The following is a 19,899-nucleotide window of genomic DNA, read 5'->3' on the forward strand; positions in this document are numbered from 1 at the left end:
GTCTTTTTCTGTCAATTGTTTGTGTGTAGGACTGATGGCACCCCTATAGCATCTGGACAAAAAAACTTTATATCCATGTCCTTGGTATATGTTTGCTATGGAGGATCCGTGGGTGAAATACAGGGCGGACCTCTCGCTGTTGCGTTGTTTTGTTTGTTTGAATTGTCGGGACGATAGTGCAGTGTGACCGAAAGAAGAGTGGCAACGGGGAAGAGAGATACGTTAAACCCAAAAATGGAATGGGACACAAGTTCAGCTCTATTGACACCAATTGCTTGTGTAAGTGGTGGCAGCACCAGCCGATTAAGTTGTGCAGCCCTGTAATACTGTCGTACAGCCCCACTCCCCCCTCCCGATGACCCGCCCAAACTAAAGTTAAAAACATCCTCCGGAGGCGGCTGAAAAAGGTCGGTGGTAGTTTAATAGGAAGAGCCTGGAGGAGATACAGGATCCTGTGGAGTGCAAAAGCCTTTCTGATGCAGGGTGACCACTTTGTGTTTTGTTGTTATTCCCACTTTTGCCATGGTGTGTGATATGAAGGGTAAAGTGTATGTAAACCCCCAATAATGAACTTCCCTTATTTTATCCCCTCTGGTTTGTTAAATATGCCATAAAAAGTACTTTTGACCAGTATGGTCTAATGTCAGATTTTGGCGCATTGATCTGCATTTTATTACTTAGGTCAACTACAATAGGGCCATTAAACAAAATCAACACATATAAAACACACCACAAAGCAACACATAAATTTGTTATGGTGTGAACAATCCCTAAAAGTTCAATATAAGGCTTGAATACACAAATAAATGCTATCTTACGTTTTCTCAATAGCAATAATCTCATTAGAAAATTTTTAAGTGTTTTTCACTTTTGCAGCCAAATTGGGATAACACATACTGGGGGGAATTTATCAAAGCAATTGCGAGTGTTTGAACTCACATATGTTTGGTAGAGAAGAATGTCACCAGCACACCAAAATCCTTTTAGGATAATCAATTGTTCATTTTATTGAACAGATTGTCAGTTTTTCAACTAGACTACTTCTGTCTACAACAGCTCGCTCCCATCCTCCCTAGACACCTTGGCTCCCCTCACTACACGCAGACTTTGACCAAGTCAACTACAACCATGGCAAACTATAGAAACCAGACATCTAAAAAGACATAGCGGCGCTCTTGAACAACTGTGGCGGAAAACTAGGCTTCTGCAAGACTTCATGCTGTATAAAGCTGCCCTCCTAAAATATAACTCCTTCCTCCGTGCTGCCAAACAGACTTATTTTGTCACTCTCATTAACACACTCTCATCCAAACCTCGTCAACTCTTTTCTACTTTTAACTCTCTAATATGTCCTCCACCGCCACAGCCCAGGACATTGCCATTCATTTCAAAAACAAAATAGATACAATTCGGGATCAGATCGCCACTGTGCAGTCACCTTCCCCTATTCATGTACCAGACCCACCATCACACTTGTTACTTTCCTTGTTTGACCCGGTCACCACAGAGGAGGTTACAAAGCTTTTCTCTGACACCCACCTCACCACTTGCCCCTGGACCCTATTCCCCCTCACCACTTCTTCTGTCGCCCTCTTACTCTATCCTACACTCCCTTTTTGACATTTTCAATCTCTCACTCTCTACTGGCATCTTTCCTTCCCCTGAAAAGCATGTGCTGGTCACCCCAATACCCCCAAAATCCTCACTACCAACCTCAACAATCTCAGATCAATCTCCTTACTCCCAAAAACTCCACTCGCTTGGCCTACAAGACTCTGCTTTCTCATGGGTCTCCTCCTACCTATCCAAGCACTACTTTAGTGTCACCTACAACTCTAACTCCTCCCCTTCCTCTTTCTGTAGGGGTCCCCCAAGGCTCTGTCCTTGGACCCATTTCTCTATCTACACCTCCCTTGGTCAGTTAATAACCTCACATGGCTTCCAATACCATCTCTATGCCTATGACACTCAAATCAATCTTTCTACTCCACATCTCACCCGCTCAGTGTCCTTGTGTGTCACTGACCTACTAACTGACATGTCCGTCTGGATGTCGCAACAGTTCTTAAAACTCAACCTTTAAAAAACTGAGCTCATGATATTTCCTCTTGCCCGTGCATCTTCCCCCAACTTTTCCCTTGAGATTGATAACACAACTATCCAACCCTCCTCCCATGCCAAGGTGCTAGGTGTCATCCTTGACTCGGACCTCACCTTTCTTCCCCACATCCAATCACTATACAAATCCCATTGCCTCCACCTTCGCAACATCTCCAAAATACGCCCCTTCCTCACCAATAAAACCGCTAAATTACTCATCCACTCACTTGTTCTCATCTCCCGTCTTGACTATTGAAACTCCCTCCTCATTGGCCAACCACTACACAGGCTATCCCCCCCTCAATCTATTATGAATGCTGCTGCCAGGCTCATCCACCTAACCAACCGCTCAGTGTCTGCAACCCCCCACTGCCAATCCCTGCACTGGCTTCCAATTGCCCAAAGGATCAAATTCAAAATATTAACAACGACTTACAAAACCATCCATGACTCAACCCCCGGCTATATCTCAAACCTTGTCTCAAAGCATCACCCTAACCGTCCCCTCTGCTCTTCTAAAGACCTCCTGCTTTCCAGCTCCCTCGTCAACACCTCCCATGCTCGCCTCCAGGACTTCTCTAGAGTCTCGCCAATCCTATGGAACTCTTTACCCCAACCTGTCTATCTCCCACTCTGACTCCTCTCTTCAGGGAAGCCTGTTCTACCTCAACCATCACATTCTCAATTCGTCCCCACACACCTACCTCCTCATGTATCATTTGCCCCTCCCTTTTAGATTGTAAGCCCTCAGGGGCAGGGCCCTCCTTACCATCTTGTCTTGAATTGTATTGGGATTGTAATGTCTACCTTATATTGTAAACCGCTGCCCAAACTGTTGGCACTATATAAATCCTGTATAATAATAATAATAAGTCTTTTTATGGCACAAATGAGTTTCCTGTCACTTGGAAATTCAGAGAGAAGCTTGCAAAGGCCTGCTACATGGACACATCTAAAAAAGGTTTAAAAAAATGTATGTATGCTTTGTGACTATGCACACATAACAGGGGTTTTCCCAAATTTGACAGCAAAAGTGGAAAAATACTTTAAACCCAACAAGAAAACTAAAAAAATAAAATGTATTTTAAACATAATATGTAGGAAAAGGACATGCTCGTCACTAAAAAAAAAAAAAACAGCCAGGCTAATTTACCAAATACAATATATAAGAGCAGGGATAAGCATAAACATTCAGTCACATGTGGGAATGTGATCCAAGAACTTGTAGTGTAGCTGATCATAAACTGATGTTAAAAGGTGTACATGTGGTCCTGGTTTGCCATGTGCACTGAACATTAAAATATTATGAATTACAAAATGCACATGCTAAATAAAAATATGACTGATTTGCTAAGAAATGAAGTGCATGTACACTAAGCTAAAAGGCACACGAGACCTGAATAAAGCCCTGTATGCTATCGAACATGTACCTTTGAATTTGTATTACAAGCACCAGCATATGGAATCTTGTAAGCTAACTTGTGCTAAAACTTCTGGGAATGGGCACAAATATTTGTGCATGCTCAGTACAATACCTCATGCATACAATTTACAGAGGCTTTAAAAAGGTAATGGTTTTTACAGTCTTCTTAAAAAATAGCCAAGCACACCTGATGCGGTTTTATGCCAATATGGTATGCACATCTAAAAATGGTAATAGTGTTTAATTGGACCCAAAAACGATAGAGGAAATCATTTTTGGCACAGCAAAGATTGTATGGAATACATATGGACAATGGAGCAATCAATATATAGCAAACTGTCCTTGTAACCAGTGTACAGAGGATAAACTGAATGAGCATAGGTCTCTCCTTATCTACACAAGCAAATTTGCTCAATCATACAAACATACAGAATATGTTACTAAAATCAGGCCCACTGTTTTACTGTAGATGATTTCTAGATTAGTGGCCTAAAGAACACCTGTCTAATATTTTCTATATATATATATGGAGAAACCTATATAAAATGAAAACAATGAAGATGGTTAGCAAAAAAAAAAAAGAAGAATTAGAAACATGCTCATAAAATACCTGTGTAAATATCAATTCGTGTAGCATCAGCATCTCTGAAAAAAAAAAATTGAATTTATAGATGAGCAAGAGACTCAGCATTACTACAATTTTCTGAAAAAAAATAAATGTATTTTTGTAACAGAACTACAGGCAATAAGCCTAAAGAAACATATGTGTGCAGTCATACATTCCAAAGTAATTCCAGTCAGCCAATGTTCTTATCCAGGTATCAAATAACACATGCATGGACCTCTCTGCAACATTGACTGGTCCAGGACCTGGGCCTGTGATAGGACATAGAAGTGGCAAGAACCCAAGCATTCATCCCTCTGCATTCTACTTCTAGCATAAGTGTGTTGAATTTAAGAATGTTTAAAAAAGGAGCTTATTAGGCATGCACCGATACCAGGATCAGTGCCGATACTGGGCATTTTCATACTGGGCAAGTACTGGTGAAAATGCCCTGATACTAAGCGCCGAAACCGACACAAATTTTTTTAAACACAAGCGGCTGCAATAAGGTCCCGCGCTTGCTGGAGACCTCATGGCAGTCTTCTGGGGACCTAGCGGCGCTGCTTATAGCTCCGGCCGCACATCTACTCCTCCTCCTTTCTGTGGATCCCGAACAGCCCTGCTGGACATGCCACACAGCCCACCCGAGACCCTGCACAGTCCAATGTCTCCAGAGACCGTGGAGACATTGGGACGCCACCTCGGAACACAGAGTATGTAGCTTCATATTATTTTGCATTGCTTTATAAATGTATTGCTGGAATTTGTAGTCCTCTATAGTTGGGGGTATTCTGCATTGCTATATAATGTATTGCTGGGATTTGTAGTCCCTCTATATCTTGGAGTCAGTGGCAGAACTACCAGGGTTGCAGCTGCCACTGGGCGCTGGCAATTCACCACTGTCCTAAAATCATTAGTCTGTATTGTTTTAAAAAAATCACGACAAAAAAAAAAAAACCCTAAAAGAACCACAAAGGTTTCGGTAATCGGTTTTGGTGAGTACTTGAGGAAAAGTATCGGTACTCGGTATGGAAAAAAATGGTATTGGTGCATCCCTAACGCTAATGACAACATTGTTCAAAAGATTGGAAGAATGGAGTCAGGGAAGTCCTGGGTGGGATTCCAGAGCCACCAAGCCGAGGACGAATTGGCAACTTGCCCCACGATGACAAAATGTTGTGTTGCAGAGTTATGGGGTTGAGCCGGGCAAAAAAAAAAGCCTCTAATCAAGATACCATGAGACCTAGAACTCCTACAAAAACAGAGAGCTGGATCCTGGACTGGAGCATTCGAACCGAAGACCAGAGTGTCTGAAGTTTCTCCTGTGGATGGAACACTCTAGCGTGAACGGTGCACAGGACGAGACCCTGCTACTCCGAACGATGAGTCCAGCAACGATTTCTGAAGTTTCAGGATCCATCCAAATCACTGTAAAGTTTAGAAGGTCAACAGCTTTTTGTTCAACAGAACATGTGCCTACTGTTTCCTGAACAAAAGGGGATGCCACGAGAGTGCAGCAGGGCCAATACATTGGTGAGTACCCGAAGTGCGGTTAAAAAGTAGAAGGGCAGGGTAGCGAACTGGTAGTGCAGATGCTTCACAGCAAAGTGCAGGAACTACTGATGCACTGGAAAGATGGGGACATCTTTGTGAGGTAGGTTAGTATCGGTTATGTCCACAAAGTATGTCCATTAAGTATTTCTAGCTGGAATTTGTGGACACAAATTGAAGACATTCACAGTTTTGAGATACATCATGAGGTTAATGCCCCCTTTAGGCTTGGGAACAGTAAACAAATTGGAGTAAAATCCTTGGAACGGTTCTACCAAAGGGAAATCATACTACTTTCCAAAATGTCCCCACACTCTGGAAAGGGGGAGCACCTTTATACAGAGGAAGGTTTGTTCGAGGATTTGGCAGACTTTGAGGGACTTGAGAGTGGATGGGCAGCAAAGGCCTGGACGTGGAGGTTGTTGGAGTGGAGAAATGAAAAGGGAGTCAAGAGGAAGAACACTCTGCAGTGTGTTCCTTGGGCGTCTTCTACTGAGGAAGATGGTTGCTCAAGCCACAATGGCATCCTCAATGATGCTGTCAAGAGCTGGACACGGTTCCTCCAATGTTATGCGTCTCAAACATTTTTTTTACACAAAGTGCCCCACGCATATGCACCGACATGAGACACATGCAAGAAATTAGATGGGGGGCTTTCATAGCTGAAATGAATAGCTACAGCTATCTGCTCCACACATTCTATAATCGAGGAACCAACCACAGCAGGAATAAGATCTCTTAACCCTTTCGCTGACACAGCCATTTTTGCGTATTTTTTGCACACGTTATTAGCCACATTTTAGGCCTGAAAATTACTTAAACCCCTTCCTAGAATTCTATTTTTCGTGAAGACAGAGACCCTATAGAAATGACAGCAGCTGCAAATTTTTATGTCACATGATATTAGTGCAAGTTTTTAATCAAACCCAAAAACTAAATATAATACCCAATGTTGTTGTAAAATATAAAAGATCACGTTGTGCCGAGTAAATGGATACCCAGCATGCCCAGTTTAAAAATTGTGTGTGCCCTTGAAATGGGAAAAAAAATATGATACCGCAAACTGTCAATAGGCAAAGCTTTCAATGCATGTACAGGCAATCAGTTTGGAGTTACAGGAGAACTATGGGGGTCAGGGCTTTTCCCCATAGTTCTCCTTAGGGTAACGGGAGGACACAAACTAGCGTCCTCCCGTTAACCTAAGCTCAGTATACCGTGAGCTACCGCTCGCGGTATACTGAGACGCTGCCGCCGGAGCGTATCCCGACTTAGATGACGGGATCTGCCCAGCTGTGTGAGTGACAGCTGGCTCTGCCTATCTAGAGGCAGAGCCAGCTGTACCCGCCCCCTCCCCCGTCCGTTCCGCCAGTCAGCGCTGGCAGATCGGATCGGGGAGAGGAGAATCCAGCCCCTCCCCCTATCACGGCAGGGAGCCGTGACAGGATCGAGAGGCGAGCGAACCCGGTATGTGTTCGCTCACCTCCCGATCTACTTAGCCGACCTGTGACAGTCTCATTGTCACAGGTCGGATAAAACTATGAGGTGAGTGAAAAGCACTCACCTCATAGTTCTCGTTTTAAGGGTAATACCACTTTCCCAGACTAATTTGACCAAGCCCATGCCATATGGAAACAATTGGAAAAGGGGGAGCAAAGAAGAAGTCTTGGCAGCCTTAGAAGTTTTTAGGCCCCACTGACATCTGTGATTAGGGCCTATTCCAAATTCTGCTGGCAGGAATCTGCGGATTCCTGTAGCCAGAATCACAAGTGTTCGCAAATAGCTGCTATTGCTCAGCCTATACAAAACAATGACAGGCTTATGGTGGCTGAAACTGTTTGGATGTAATCAGACACTGCAGATTACCTGAGGTTAGGGACAGATGATCATCACTGAACAGCAGTAGACTGCCACTCCTCTGGGGTAAGCTCATCAGTCAAGAACTGAAGCAACTCAAAAAGCAGACAGACAATCTCTGCAGCCAATGGCTCAGTAGACACCAAGGCCATGGGCAAAAAGAAGATAAAGCATGTGCTGGAGAGGGTGTTTGTAGCCTCTGCGATCATAATCTGCAGATAACTGGGTGATTGGGGCCTATAAAATCTTGCATCATCATGGTAACATTTGCCTGTGAACAATTTTGGGTACCATAGTTTTTCACAATTTCATTGGTGTGCACAATTTTAAACATTGACATATTTAATATTTACTCAATGCATCAACCTTATCTTTTATATTTTACCAAATAAATTTGGTATTAAATTGTATTTGCCGGCGTATAAGATGACTCGGCGTATAAGACGACCCCCTACTTTTTGTGTTAAGATATAGGTTTTGGGCTATACTCGTCGCATAAGACGAGTTCATTCATTAATTCATATTCATATTCATTAATACAAAGCCTGCCGTGATTGGCTCAGCGCCGGGCCAATCACGGCAGGCTTTGTATTAAGGAATACAGGCTTTGTATTCATTAATACAAAGCCTGCCGTGATTGGCTCAGCACGGTATACTGTATGTAGCCGAAGCTACATACAGTATACCGTATCCTTCCGTATGTACCCGGCGTATGAGACGACCCATTGTTGTGGGGTTTTAAGCAAGAAAAAACAAAAACTATGCACACGACATCCCATTTAATTGGTGTGTGAAAACATTATTGAATCAAGTACAGTGGTACCTCGGTTCACGAACTTAATTTGTTCTACAATTCTGGTCGCGTACCGAATTGGTCGTGAACTGAATCAAACTGCGATCAGACCGCGATCTCGACTAGAGGAAGCCACGACCACGTGTCAGAGCGGGCCACGGTCGTGTTCGTCACCCGATGTGGAGTTCACGAACGGAAGCAAAATTTTGCCAAACTTTCTGTTCGCGAATAGAAGCGTTCATGAACCGAGGTATTACTGTACAAGTAAATGTTTTAAAACATGCAGACATTTGTATTTTTCATAGTTATTCAGGGCAATAATTCCATATTAAATATCATACCTCTATAGAAAAAGGCAAGTAGAAACAATATGTAAATTAATTTCTAAAGAATATGCAAACATTACATACCTTGCATTATCAACTAATTCGGCCAAAGCCCCAAAAAGGAACTCATGAGTTGTGCTATTTAAGAGAAAAGGGTAACAGTCAGTGCATTAAGAAAAAAAAAAGAAATTTATTTAAAAAAATCAACTTCATGATGCCTTTATAGTCAAGTGCTTCCCCCTTTCCATAACAAAAACTGCATCTGCCTAATACTGAACAAATACGGTCTCATTCACATGGCAATAAAGCGTGCAAATCTGTGCAGAAGCCTGCCCCCAGGAGGGATATGTGCTGCGTTCAATAGCATGCATCCGTTTCTGGATATGCACGCTGTACAGCTATGCATGTTCATGTGAATGAGGCCTAATTTTTTTTCATTGAGCGGTGTCCCTCAATGAAGAAAAATAGTTTTAATAGTAATTACAAAACAAAATTTCTATTTTCTGTATGAGTATTGAGTGACACAGCTCTTAACCATTAGATGCGCGGGACATCAACAACCAATACCTACTAATGGGTGAGTCCATATCAACAAAAACCTAAACAAAAATCATAGTAAGCCTTCATACTGTCAGTGCAAAACCTTGCAACAAAAGCAAACCAAATAAGGTATGGGTCGATAGCCAAGGTCACTACAGGAGTCAGTACTTCTTAGGTTTTCAGTCTCACAGATTTGGAAGGAGAGAGATGGAAAACCCAAAAAGTACTAACTGATCTAGTAAAATGATCAGTAATTGATAAAGACAGTTTCTTGTGCCCATAAGTATAGATCTAAGATACATTTAATGCAAGCAAGTAATTTTTGTAGGTCTCAATAAGATTTATGCGCCTGCCTACAAGTAGACTGGCCCACTGTTCTTGAGCAAACTGCTCTAGCCGTCTCAGGTTTGAAGGGTGCCGTCTCCAGCTCTTTCCACAAATGTTCTATAGGATTCAGATCAGGGCACATAGAAGTAGAAGGCCACATCTATTATCCTAGCCATTCTTAGGTGCTAAGCTGCATGTTTTGGGTCACTATCCTGTTGGAGGATTAAAAGACCCATGACTGAAACAGAGCTTTTGGATACTCGGTAGTATGTTTTGCTCCAGAATTCTTTCATAGTCTTAAGATTCCAATGTGCTTAATTTTTTGTCTGTAAACAAAGAGCTGATGAGACTTGCCAAAAAGCTTGCGTTTTGTCTCATATGTCCAAATTACCTTCTCCCAGAAGCATTGTGGGTTGTCAGTATACATTTAAGCAAAGCCTGTCTGGCTTTTTATGATTTTCTCTTAACAGTGGAGATCTCCTTTTTTCTGATCTCAACAACTATCTCATTTACTTTCTCTGGTCCTTGTTCAGCATGGTGCACAAGATAACAAATAGCAGATTGCTTACTTTTCTCAATTTAAATAGCCCGACTGATTACAAGATTGAAGACATGTGACACCGAAAAAAAAGTTAGTTTGACATAATACTGTGATTCAATTATTTATAATCTTTTCTAAGGGGACCAACAAATCTGTTTTGCCATTTTACAATATCTTTATAAATAAAGCATCAATGTATCCATTGTCTTTGCTTTACTCGGACATACCAAAAAGGCATGCTTATATACATGAGACAATTACTTTTAAATTCATCAGTTTTCAAGAGGAATGATGCATTGTTTTCTATGAGCTGTGAAAAGGTACCAACAAATATGTCCACATCTGACTACAGGAATGCCCTCCAGCTTGATCCTTTGATGCAGCCAAAGTTAGATTTAGAGAGATCTCACTCCAAATCTGTCCAGTTTCTGCCTGAAGCAAGACACCAGTGTGTCTATATCTGGCATCCCCTAGTGGAGACAGATCAGCATGAACACATTCTGGTAAAAAGGTACCATCCCCTGGGATCCATGCTTTGGTAACTGAGCTAATACAACCACCAATTTATGGAGATGTACCCCATGGATTTTCGTGGCACAACATAAAAACACTTCAGATTACATCGAGTTATTCCACCATCAGAGGAGTCAAAACCTTCCTATATAGCCATGGGGTGGAAGGCAGCCCAAATAGGAGTTGTCGTCCCCCCCACCCTGCGACATTGAGGAAACATTGATGAAGAAAATTGTCAGGTGAAGGCATGCGTACTTGCCAAAAAAATCCCATATTAAAAAAGGGATATCACAGAGCATCCACACCCTTCTATATGAATTAAGAAATCTTTAGTTCAGAATAAGCAACACTTCCTACTTCTTCAGAACCTTAAAGCGGTTTGATTAAATCCTCTGAATCACTCTACAGGAGGTACTGGTATAATCACACCCTGAGATAAAAGTTCCTCAGTGACCAACCGCAAATCCATCAGTTTCTTCGTGGTTAGGCAAAGGTTCAAGAAAAAAAAAACAATCTGCGTGAGGAGTCTCAAACTCAATCTTGTAACGAGAGTAGAACCTCGGACACCCAAGCATCTGCCATGTGATCGGTCCAAACTTTTGCACACAACCGAAGGCATTCCCCCAACTCTTGCGAAGCAGGAACAAGCGTTACTGCAGAAAGAAAGGCTTCTCTCTGGATTTGGCTAATTTAGCCTGATATGAATGCTTGACCCTCTGTGGTAGTAGTTATAAAGTTTACTTTTAAAAGGAGTTTTTAAAGGGAACAAAAGGAAGGTGCCCTTACCTCCACTGAGATTTTTGTATGATCTTGTCCAGCAATATGCTTAACAGCAGATCTGACAGAGATATTGTATGCTGGTCACATAGAGATCAAATTTTTACCATTTTCTGCTGAATCGGTTGAAACTCAATTCGTGGGAGGCCCTGCCAGCAAACACTGGCTCTTTAGCCTGGATGGGGTGAAAATCAAGGGATTTTTCTCATTCAGCCCCACCAGCTTTAGATACCTGATCAGCTCACAAACATTTTCAACCAGATAATTTTGCGAATCCACAGGAGACAGAAATCAGTGACACCAGTAATCAAGAGTCCAGTAACCACATGTCATTTGATACATAAGGTCCAGCATATGAAGAGGAAACTGTTGCCTGACTGAATCCTGTCGTAGTAATTATTTCACTTCCATGTAACATCAGAACAGAGGCCAAAATGGGCTGCAACATTTATCCACTAACACTTTCTTATGAGATAGGTAGCGGTATCTACCTTCCTACTCAAGGAATGGACAGAGCTCTTGTCAGAAAGACAGGTCATCTGTACTAGGATATCAGGAACTTTGACTCTGGTGGAGCTTTGCGGGGAAAGGTTAGCCTAGTTCTGCTAAGGGGCAGGGCAAAAGGATAAGAAAATGTTAAAGTTTCCTTACCCTTTAAGATATAAGTGTCAGAGAGAATGAGGAGGCACCTGATTATGCTGTCAGAAGTTCATAAAAGGGAGCAAACAGAGGCAGCTCAACCACAGGAGGTGCAAATGAACCCCCAACTACATCACCAAACTAAGTGACATGTGGAACATGCTAATAAAGATATCTGGATTAATAGATTGTTGTAGAACCTCTGGTCCTCTCTGTGGTATCTGGCAATTGCCGAGGATACTAAGTGACCGAGATATGTAGAAGCCTAAAAGGTACCACATTGGGAAGCACTTAGGTGCAAACCTGATATCAAGCCAAGGTGAGGTACTTAGCGCAGGTGCAACCAAATTTCACCAACCAAAGGGGTCGTACTATGATCGTACTCACTGCAGTGGCCCCTTGATCATGTTGTGTCCATAGAAGAGTGATTGAGAGGTGGTGGCCAGCCAAAGTACAGCATCTGTAAGCTACACACAAACTTTACTAACAGAAACAAAAGTCTGGAACAAGCTCTGTCCACTTGCTGTGACGCAGGCTTGCAAGTAAGTGTGACACAGTCAATGCAAAATGCCACTAAGGGCAATCTGCAACCATGAAAAAAACTAAAGAGCAAAAGTAGGGCAAAGGACAAATGGCCACAAAAAGAATGGTGGCCACGACAGCGGCCTGTAGGCACCTCATCACCTCCCTGACACAAGTAACACAAGGGCCAATTACCCTGGAGGAAAAGCATACTGAGACACACAGTTAAGGACTACCAGTCATTTGCGAGTTCCTAGTTCAAATCCAAATCCAAGGCATGCCACTATTGTATTTCAAACAGCGCTGTTGTAGCAGACCTTTATTTAGGCCGTTGTGAAACAAACATGAACAGGAGAGGAGGTGGCAGCCTTGCAAACCCTGGAAACAGATGGTCAAATGATCTAATCTAATGGATGTGGGTCTAGGTGCCCCCCTACGGGGACCTACAGGAAAGTCAAAGAAAGAACCTGATCGCCTAAAAGATGCTGTAGCAAAAAAGGTAGACTTGCACAGAGAGTACCAACTCCAGACTGTGTAGAGAAATTTCTATGGAATGTTTTACAGTAGGACAGAGAAGAAATTACAATACCCTGGTTTAAATAGAAGGGGGAGACCACAGTAAGAAGAATGAGGGCTTTAGGATTAAAAAAAAACACAAACACTTGATCCCTATGTAACAAAAGGAAGCAATCTTTACAGGATTAGGCCACTAACTGAGGATTGCTTTGCAGAGGTTACAGCAATGAGGAAGGTAACCTTGTGAGTGAGGGAGATAGGGGAATGTCTGAAAGATTCAAAGGTCAGCATCTGAAGGACCGACAGAGCAAGGTTGAGATCACATGGCAATACTGGGTAGTAAAAAGGGGGGCAATGTGAGCAATACCCTGCACAAAGACTTTCACTAAGAAACGAGAGGCAAGTGGTCTTCAGAAAGCATAGGCTGAGATCTGACCCTTGATGGTACTCAAGTCCAAATGCTGATCCAGACTACACTGGAGGAAAGGCAGGATTCATCACATGGAAGCACTTTCTGGGATAGAAACTACTTGCCTCAAACCATGTAAAATAGGCCCTCCAGGTGCAGTAGTAGACTCTGCATGTCGATTTCCTAGCCTTTAGGAGCTAGAGATAAGTCAAGTCATTAGAGATAAGTCAAGTCATTAATGCCAGTGACTGAGAAGCAGGAAGATGGACAAGTCCCTGGGACAAAAAAAAAAAATCTGGCTGAACCTAAAGGGCCCACAAAGAATCTGCCAGGATCCTGATTATGTCCGATTACCATGTCATCCTAGGACAGTGCGGTGCGATAAGGATCACACGAATACCCTCACTCTCGATCCAGCGAAGAAGACAAGAACGGATTCTCAGAGGAGGGAAAGGCATTGATCAGGTTAAACTGATACCACACTCACCAGAGCAGTGCAAAGGCATGAGGATCCCTGGTCCTTGGGACACATCTTTCCAGTTTGTTGTTGAACCTGAAACACCTATGTGTAAAGAGACCATTTTCTGGGATCCAGACGTTGATGACTGAGGAAGCCAGCCTGTTATGTTTTTCATGCCTGAAACATGCACGGTGGTCGGGGCAGGAATGTGTACTTCTGCCCACGTCATAGGTGAACATGCAGAAGGACCATGGGAGGTCCAGCATAGTGGGGACAGCTGAACTGCTGTGAGTTTCAGAATATATATTGGAAGCCAAGGTTCCTCGGTTTACCAAGTCCCCTGTACCAGTAGGTATTTAGGACTCCTCCCTAGTTTGCACCTTTATAATACCTTCTAGTCAATCTGGAATAAGGATTTTCCTGATTCCAGAGCTCAGATCAGAGATCTGCCATACTAGCAAGCATGTTTTTTTCTGGCCAGGTGTAAGGCAAGACCCAAAGCCTGGGTCTGTTTGATCCATGTTGAAGTGTAATGGCTTGGAGTGAAACTGGGCATACGTTACTGCTTCAAAAGGAAGCCACCATTAACACCAGAACCTTCATGCAAACGAGAATGGTTTGGTAGTTCCTGGGTCATAGGTCCCGCACATGGGAGCATTTTCATCACTTCCGAGAACATCTGGACGGCCTAAACACATTGGATGGGACAAAGCAAGTGTGACGCCATCACGTTCCTGAGTGGCGGGGCCACATACACAAGTTGAAAACAACTGGCGGTATATCTCTAGCTTCACAAGCCTACATTTCTTGCAGGCCATAGCACACACAGATGAGAGTTAAATATTTTTTGATGTGGTTTTAAATTTAAAAAAGATATGGTTTACACGATGTACACATCCTTCTTTCCTTGTTTTATCATTGGGCTCATAAGGTGTGTTAAAAGGAGGTTTTCCCACCACTTCTCCCTTTTTGTCCTATGTACTGAGAAGTGTCCTTTCACTCAATGCCAACCTTTCCATCCAGGGCTTATGATCTTCTTAATTTTAAGGGATCCTATGCATCTGGCAAATGTGTCCTTTACATTTTTGTCAACATTTAAAATGCAACCAAAACTCTGCAGGGTCTGCATTGTCCATTAGATATTGTCCCGCAGAGTTTGGACTGATTGTTCCTTCAGCAGGAAGTCATCCAGATACCTCATGATGGGGATGCCCTTGGAGGTGTGCAGAGCTAGGACAGGTGCTAACACCTTGGGGAATACCCAAGGTGCAGCGGACAGGCCAAACTGAAGGGCAACTCAATGGTAATGTTGCGTTGGAATTGAATAGGTTGAGGTTGCCTTTTTTGATACGCTTAGCATTCTCCTGTTGTGCCGACATAAACCCACATGTTTAATGGATAAGAGCTGTGTCTTACAACTATACTTTATAAAATACATAAAACTACATTCCGTTGAGCATTACTTCAATCAAGGCAATTTTTTTTTTTTTAAAGGGATTAACGATGAGCAAATGCAGCTTGCCTCATCGAACATTTTACATCAGTTTAAGACTTTTCTGTTCCTTCCAACATGCATGTGACCTCCTAAGCTGCATGAACAAGCATTTGCATTCCCATTAACATGGAGGGGGAAATAAGCTACTCTGAAACTAAAAAAAAAAAAATCTGTTGACACATGCGCCTATACTGCCGCCCACAAAACTATATAAAGAAGCTAGCAAGAACTACAACAGTGTATAAAGCAGTGCAAACATAATTTAACAAAAAAAAGGTAGAACTATTACAGAGGTCTGTGTGTTTTTTCAACAGATAACAAGCGAATTTAATCAGGCCATGTCTGATAGGGAAGCTATAGACAGCAAAGAGGGAGTGTCACAGCCACAGAAATAAAAAAAAATTGTAAAAATGGATTATCCAAGTATTAGCTGTGCAAAGATTCAGACTTCTTCATAAAAGTGACCCAAACATCACCCCCTTAGCATGCACAATGTTCTGCTTTGCATAATTTCTGAAAGACATCTAGTTCATCTTAAATATCCCAACCACCATAAATTTTCAAACAAGTCCAATCAATGTAATTGATAACGAGATGCGTAGGTCAATGTCAACTGTTACAACGGTTCATAGACTATAAACATGTAGAAAATTTAGAGTATAACTCCTGTGTCTGATGATGTCCATCTCAAGTCTAGGACCACTATTAGATTGCACTATCCAGTAATTTGAGTATACACTGATGGAACCACATCCTCCGAAGTGCAATATGAAAAAATAAACAGAATAAAATGTTTCCTTTTGTTGTATGAACCCATCGGTAATCACCATTCATCTTGAGTGGGTAATATAGAATTACAAGTAAAAAATAATAATCAGAAAACTTAAGATGATTGTTTGCCTTAATTTTCAGAAATAGACTAATAAAAAGCCATCGAGTTGACTAAAATCTTCATAAACAGGAGAACCATTAAAAAAAAAAAGTGATCTACTGGAACAATACCAATATTTCCAAGGTTTCTTGGATACCCTTCAGAATATTTCTTTATATTTGACTCCAATATCAATTGATTTGTTTGCGGTGTTAAGAAAACACTCTTTACACAATGCTCAAATAGTCTGAAGACACATACACAAGATCAAACCACAAAAAAATATGTCGACAAGCAGAATACTCACGAATTAGTGTGCAGATATTCGAAGGTCAACTGTGCCCGGTTCAAACTGCTATAATTTGTGAACGCCATGGTTTCACTGTTTAATGCCTAAAGAGGCTAAACATAAAACGGAACCTATAGTAGAAAAAACTGTATCGTTCAATGTTTATCTTGGTAGCACCTATGTTGCTCGTGCAACATGCCTCACGTTCAGAAGCTTAGTGCCCACCAGAATGAAACCACCGGTCTTTGGGTCTTTACAATGATCAATTTGAAGTTCCAACAAGGGCCACCAGCATCTGCAAGTACAAAAACACAACAAAGATCAATAAATGTGTTTGCTATTACATGGTAGTTTCAAATATAATACCAAACACGAAAAACCTATGCATCCTCAAGTATGTAATGAGGAATCTGCTCCACCTACCCTCTACACTTGCATTATAATGGGAATCTTCCAGTCTCGTGAATGGAAAAACTCCACTCAGTTGACTCCAAGCTCCATGTCGGTAGGTTGGTTGGCCATGCCTCAAACACCTCACTCAACAAGCCACTCCTACGGTTTGAGGTAAACGGAAAGCACGCAGTGGAGCCCCCTCTGAGGAGACAACGTTATTTCGTACAAGCACTATCTATTCGGTTCCCACTTCTCCTAACAGGTGCGAGCTCCCTAGTCCATAGGAATGCCGTCCACCTAAATCTCCTGCATCTCCAAATCTTTCTCTCGCAGTCCCTGGCTCTCTGGACTAGTTTCCGGTGGAGTTCTCCACCCCTTCCGCAGTGCGCCAAGCTCTCCGGTCACCGCCCGCCGGCTCCTGAACACGCCTCTATTAAGGAGTGACGCGGAAATGTTTGACAGACAGGAATGGCTAGACTGAAGATGAAATCCTTCGCATGTGCCCGGCCTTCTCCATATCCACAAGAAACTCTAATTCTCGGTCTGAGCCACTAATGGCAACGCGGCTCGGCGACCCCTTCCTCCCCCCTTCAAGCTCACGCAGACAACATACGTGACGTCACGTGTACCGGCGGTGTATCGTGTGGAAGAGGGGGAGGGTGGTATGGAGGGGCTAGCTGCAGGGCGGGGAGAAGCCGAACAAGAGACGGTGCTGTCTGTGGTGAAGGTCGTCAAGCTCAAAATGGAGAACCGTGACTGAGCAAACTCGTCCTACTTGGAGCCGAGTGTCGTTCGCCTTTCTCTCTTCATACTTTAGCTTATTTGTGTTGGTGGAGAGAGCGGGCGGCGTGTTTAAGACCCGTGGCTGTGCAGGAAAGATTGTAAACTTTAGTGTAGGCAGCAATAGCGACTAGGATCCGAAACTTGTTCGTTTTTATTTTTTAATACGCCATTCCTCGCACAGCCTCTATTTTGAATACCTAAACTATGGGAGAAACATGGCTGCTGTGGGGTTTGGCGCCGTTTTTTTTTTTAGTTACCTCAGGCTGGTCTAGCTGCGGCCGCGAGTATGTGACGCGCTTTATATTCATGCCTGTAGGCAGTTATGGCGGGATGACAGTTGTGAGGTGAAGTCTTCCCCTTTACTCCATGCTGTACTGCTCGGTAGTTGGGAGTCTGAACACTCGAATTTGTATTGTAGTAACAATGAGTACTGTACTCTAGTAAATAGCTGATGCCTTTTTTTTTTATTTATTGGGGTTGTGCATGATTATCCTTATCCAGAATGGTGTTTTTATATGCACTCAAAGCAACGTTTCACATATATGTAAGATAAGTGAGCCTATGTTTGTAAGCAATGGTGTTTTGGATACCCATCTATTTTTGGTGGTTTTTTTTTTTTCTTCTTTGTTGGGCAGTTGTGTTGTTTGTATAGGCTTCTTCGGTGGCGTGTGTAGTGTCAGGTAACTGTTTTTGTCTTGTTTTAGATTATAAACCAACATTTATTATGGGTCTTCTCATATTTAGAAATTCATCTAAGTTATTCATTGGTTACTATGCTATTGTAAATGTTGTGGATGAAAGTATTCCAAAATAAGAGCTGCGTCATATGTTAGTAGTGTTTAAATATTTGCTATTTCACGGCTTCGTATATTTTTGGTATGCCTCAAGTGTTAGCCTGCGGTATCTGGCATCACAGCTACATAAATATATGGGGAAGTTAAGGCATTTACTGTGTTTTAATAAAACATGTTGGAATGAGTTGAACTCTTACAAGGGACACGTTGTCACTGCATGTGTGGGTTTCTTGCTACTATCCTATTGGCTTCCACCTCCTTTTAGCTCTGTGTTGGTGTGGGCAGACACTGAAAGGACATATGTATCCTGTAAAGTGCCATGTAGTTTTCCACTTTTTACATGTGGAAATAGATTGAGGCTATAGATATCTTCAGGGTGTATGTCTAAGCTGTATATTGCTTTAAATTTGAAAATTGAGCTGTAAGGGGCCTTGTTGGCCCCACCCAGCTTCACAAGTTTATTTGCATGGATCACCAGCTTGTGGGGCTGTCCCGAGGTAGACCTCTTCGCAACAGCCGACAACAGGCAGGTGGAACAATTTTTTTCGCTCACCAGGGACGACGGAGCCCTAGGGGTGGACGCTTTGGTGCACCCCTGGAGCTTCAGTCTAGGTTATGCATTTCCCCCACTGCAGTTAATCCCGAATGTCAATGTGTGGAACAAATAAATGATCGGTGATACTACAAATTAAATCATGGAACGGTCTTTAACAACATTTTATCTGAAATCACGACTTTAAAAGAAACCACCTTTTAAACAGATGTAATGCTAAACATACTCATGGCATTCTTTCTCCAATGGAAATCACATGGTGTTTGGGAAGGTCTTCCCAATATTTTACCACAACTGCATTTGCACTTGTAGGTTTGTATGCTGCAACTCTTCTGAGCAGTTTATCCCAAACCAGCTTAATGTGGTTTGTCTGGGGACTGTGCTTGCTTTTTCATGACTTAAAGCTTCCCCCCTTGCTAATTTTCTTCTGAGATGGCCTAAATGTACTTCCAGGCTATTTTCTTGGACAAATTCCTCACAAACTAGGTATAGACCATAAGGTGTGGTTGGACTTCTGGGTTCAGTATGCCAGTCCCTCTAGACAAGTTGCCTACTCTGGATCCAGCAAAAGAGCCACAGAAGATCACATTTCCTGACCCATGTTTGATAGTTGGTTTCTGTCATGTACAGGATCAATAGAGGTTAGAGGAACAAGAGTCCTAATGTGCAAGGTATAATTTGTGTTGTGTAACCTCAGAAATTGACTAGCATGTTGGAAAATCATGAGTATCCCAGATGCCGAAAACATGTACACGCAAACTGCCACCACTTACACAAATTGCAGTCTTGTAAAAAAAAAAAAAAGCTTGCTTCTGGCAGCAAGTCA

General features: G+C 42.4%; 1 protein-coding gene across 1 annotated transcript in view; it reads right to left on the bottom strand.

The window, feature by feature from the left end:
* The window catches only part of MORC2 (MORC family CW-type zinc finger 2), a 78,067-nt gene extending 61,372 nt beyond the window's left edge, over positions 1 to 16,695 (bottom strand). The window contains exons 1-3 of the mRNA XM_018555490.1: positions 16,569 to 16,695; positions 8,736 to 8,789; positions 4,134 to 4,168 (exon numbers count right to left, since the gene is read on the bottom strand). Coding sequence (XP_018410992.1) covers positions 4,134 to 4,168; positions 8,736 to 8,789; positions 16,569 to 16,636 — 157 coding nt within the window. The 5' untranslated portion in view covers positions 16,637 to 16,695. The remainder of the gene's footprint in view (positions 1 to 4,133; positions 4,169 to 8,735; positions 8,790 to 16,568) is intronic.
* Positions 16,696 to 19,899: the final 3,204 nt, after the last annotated feature.

This window comes from Nanorana parkeri, unplaced genomic scaffold, assembly GCF_000935625.1.
Source record: "Nanorana parkeri isolate BGI_ZX_2015 unplaced genomic scaffold, ASM93562v1 scaffold199, whole genome shotgun sequence".
Taxonomy (NCBI): domain Eukaryota; kingdom Metazoa; phylum Chordata; class Amphibia; order Anura; family Dicroglossidae; genus Nanorana; species Nanorana parkeri.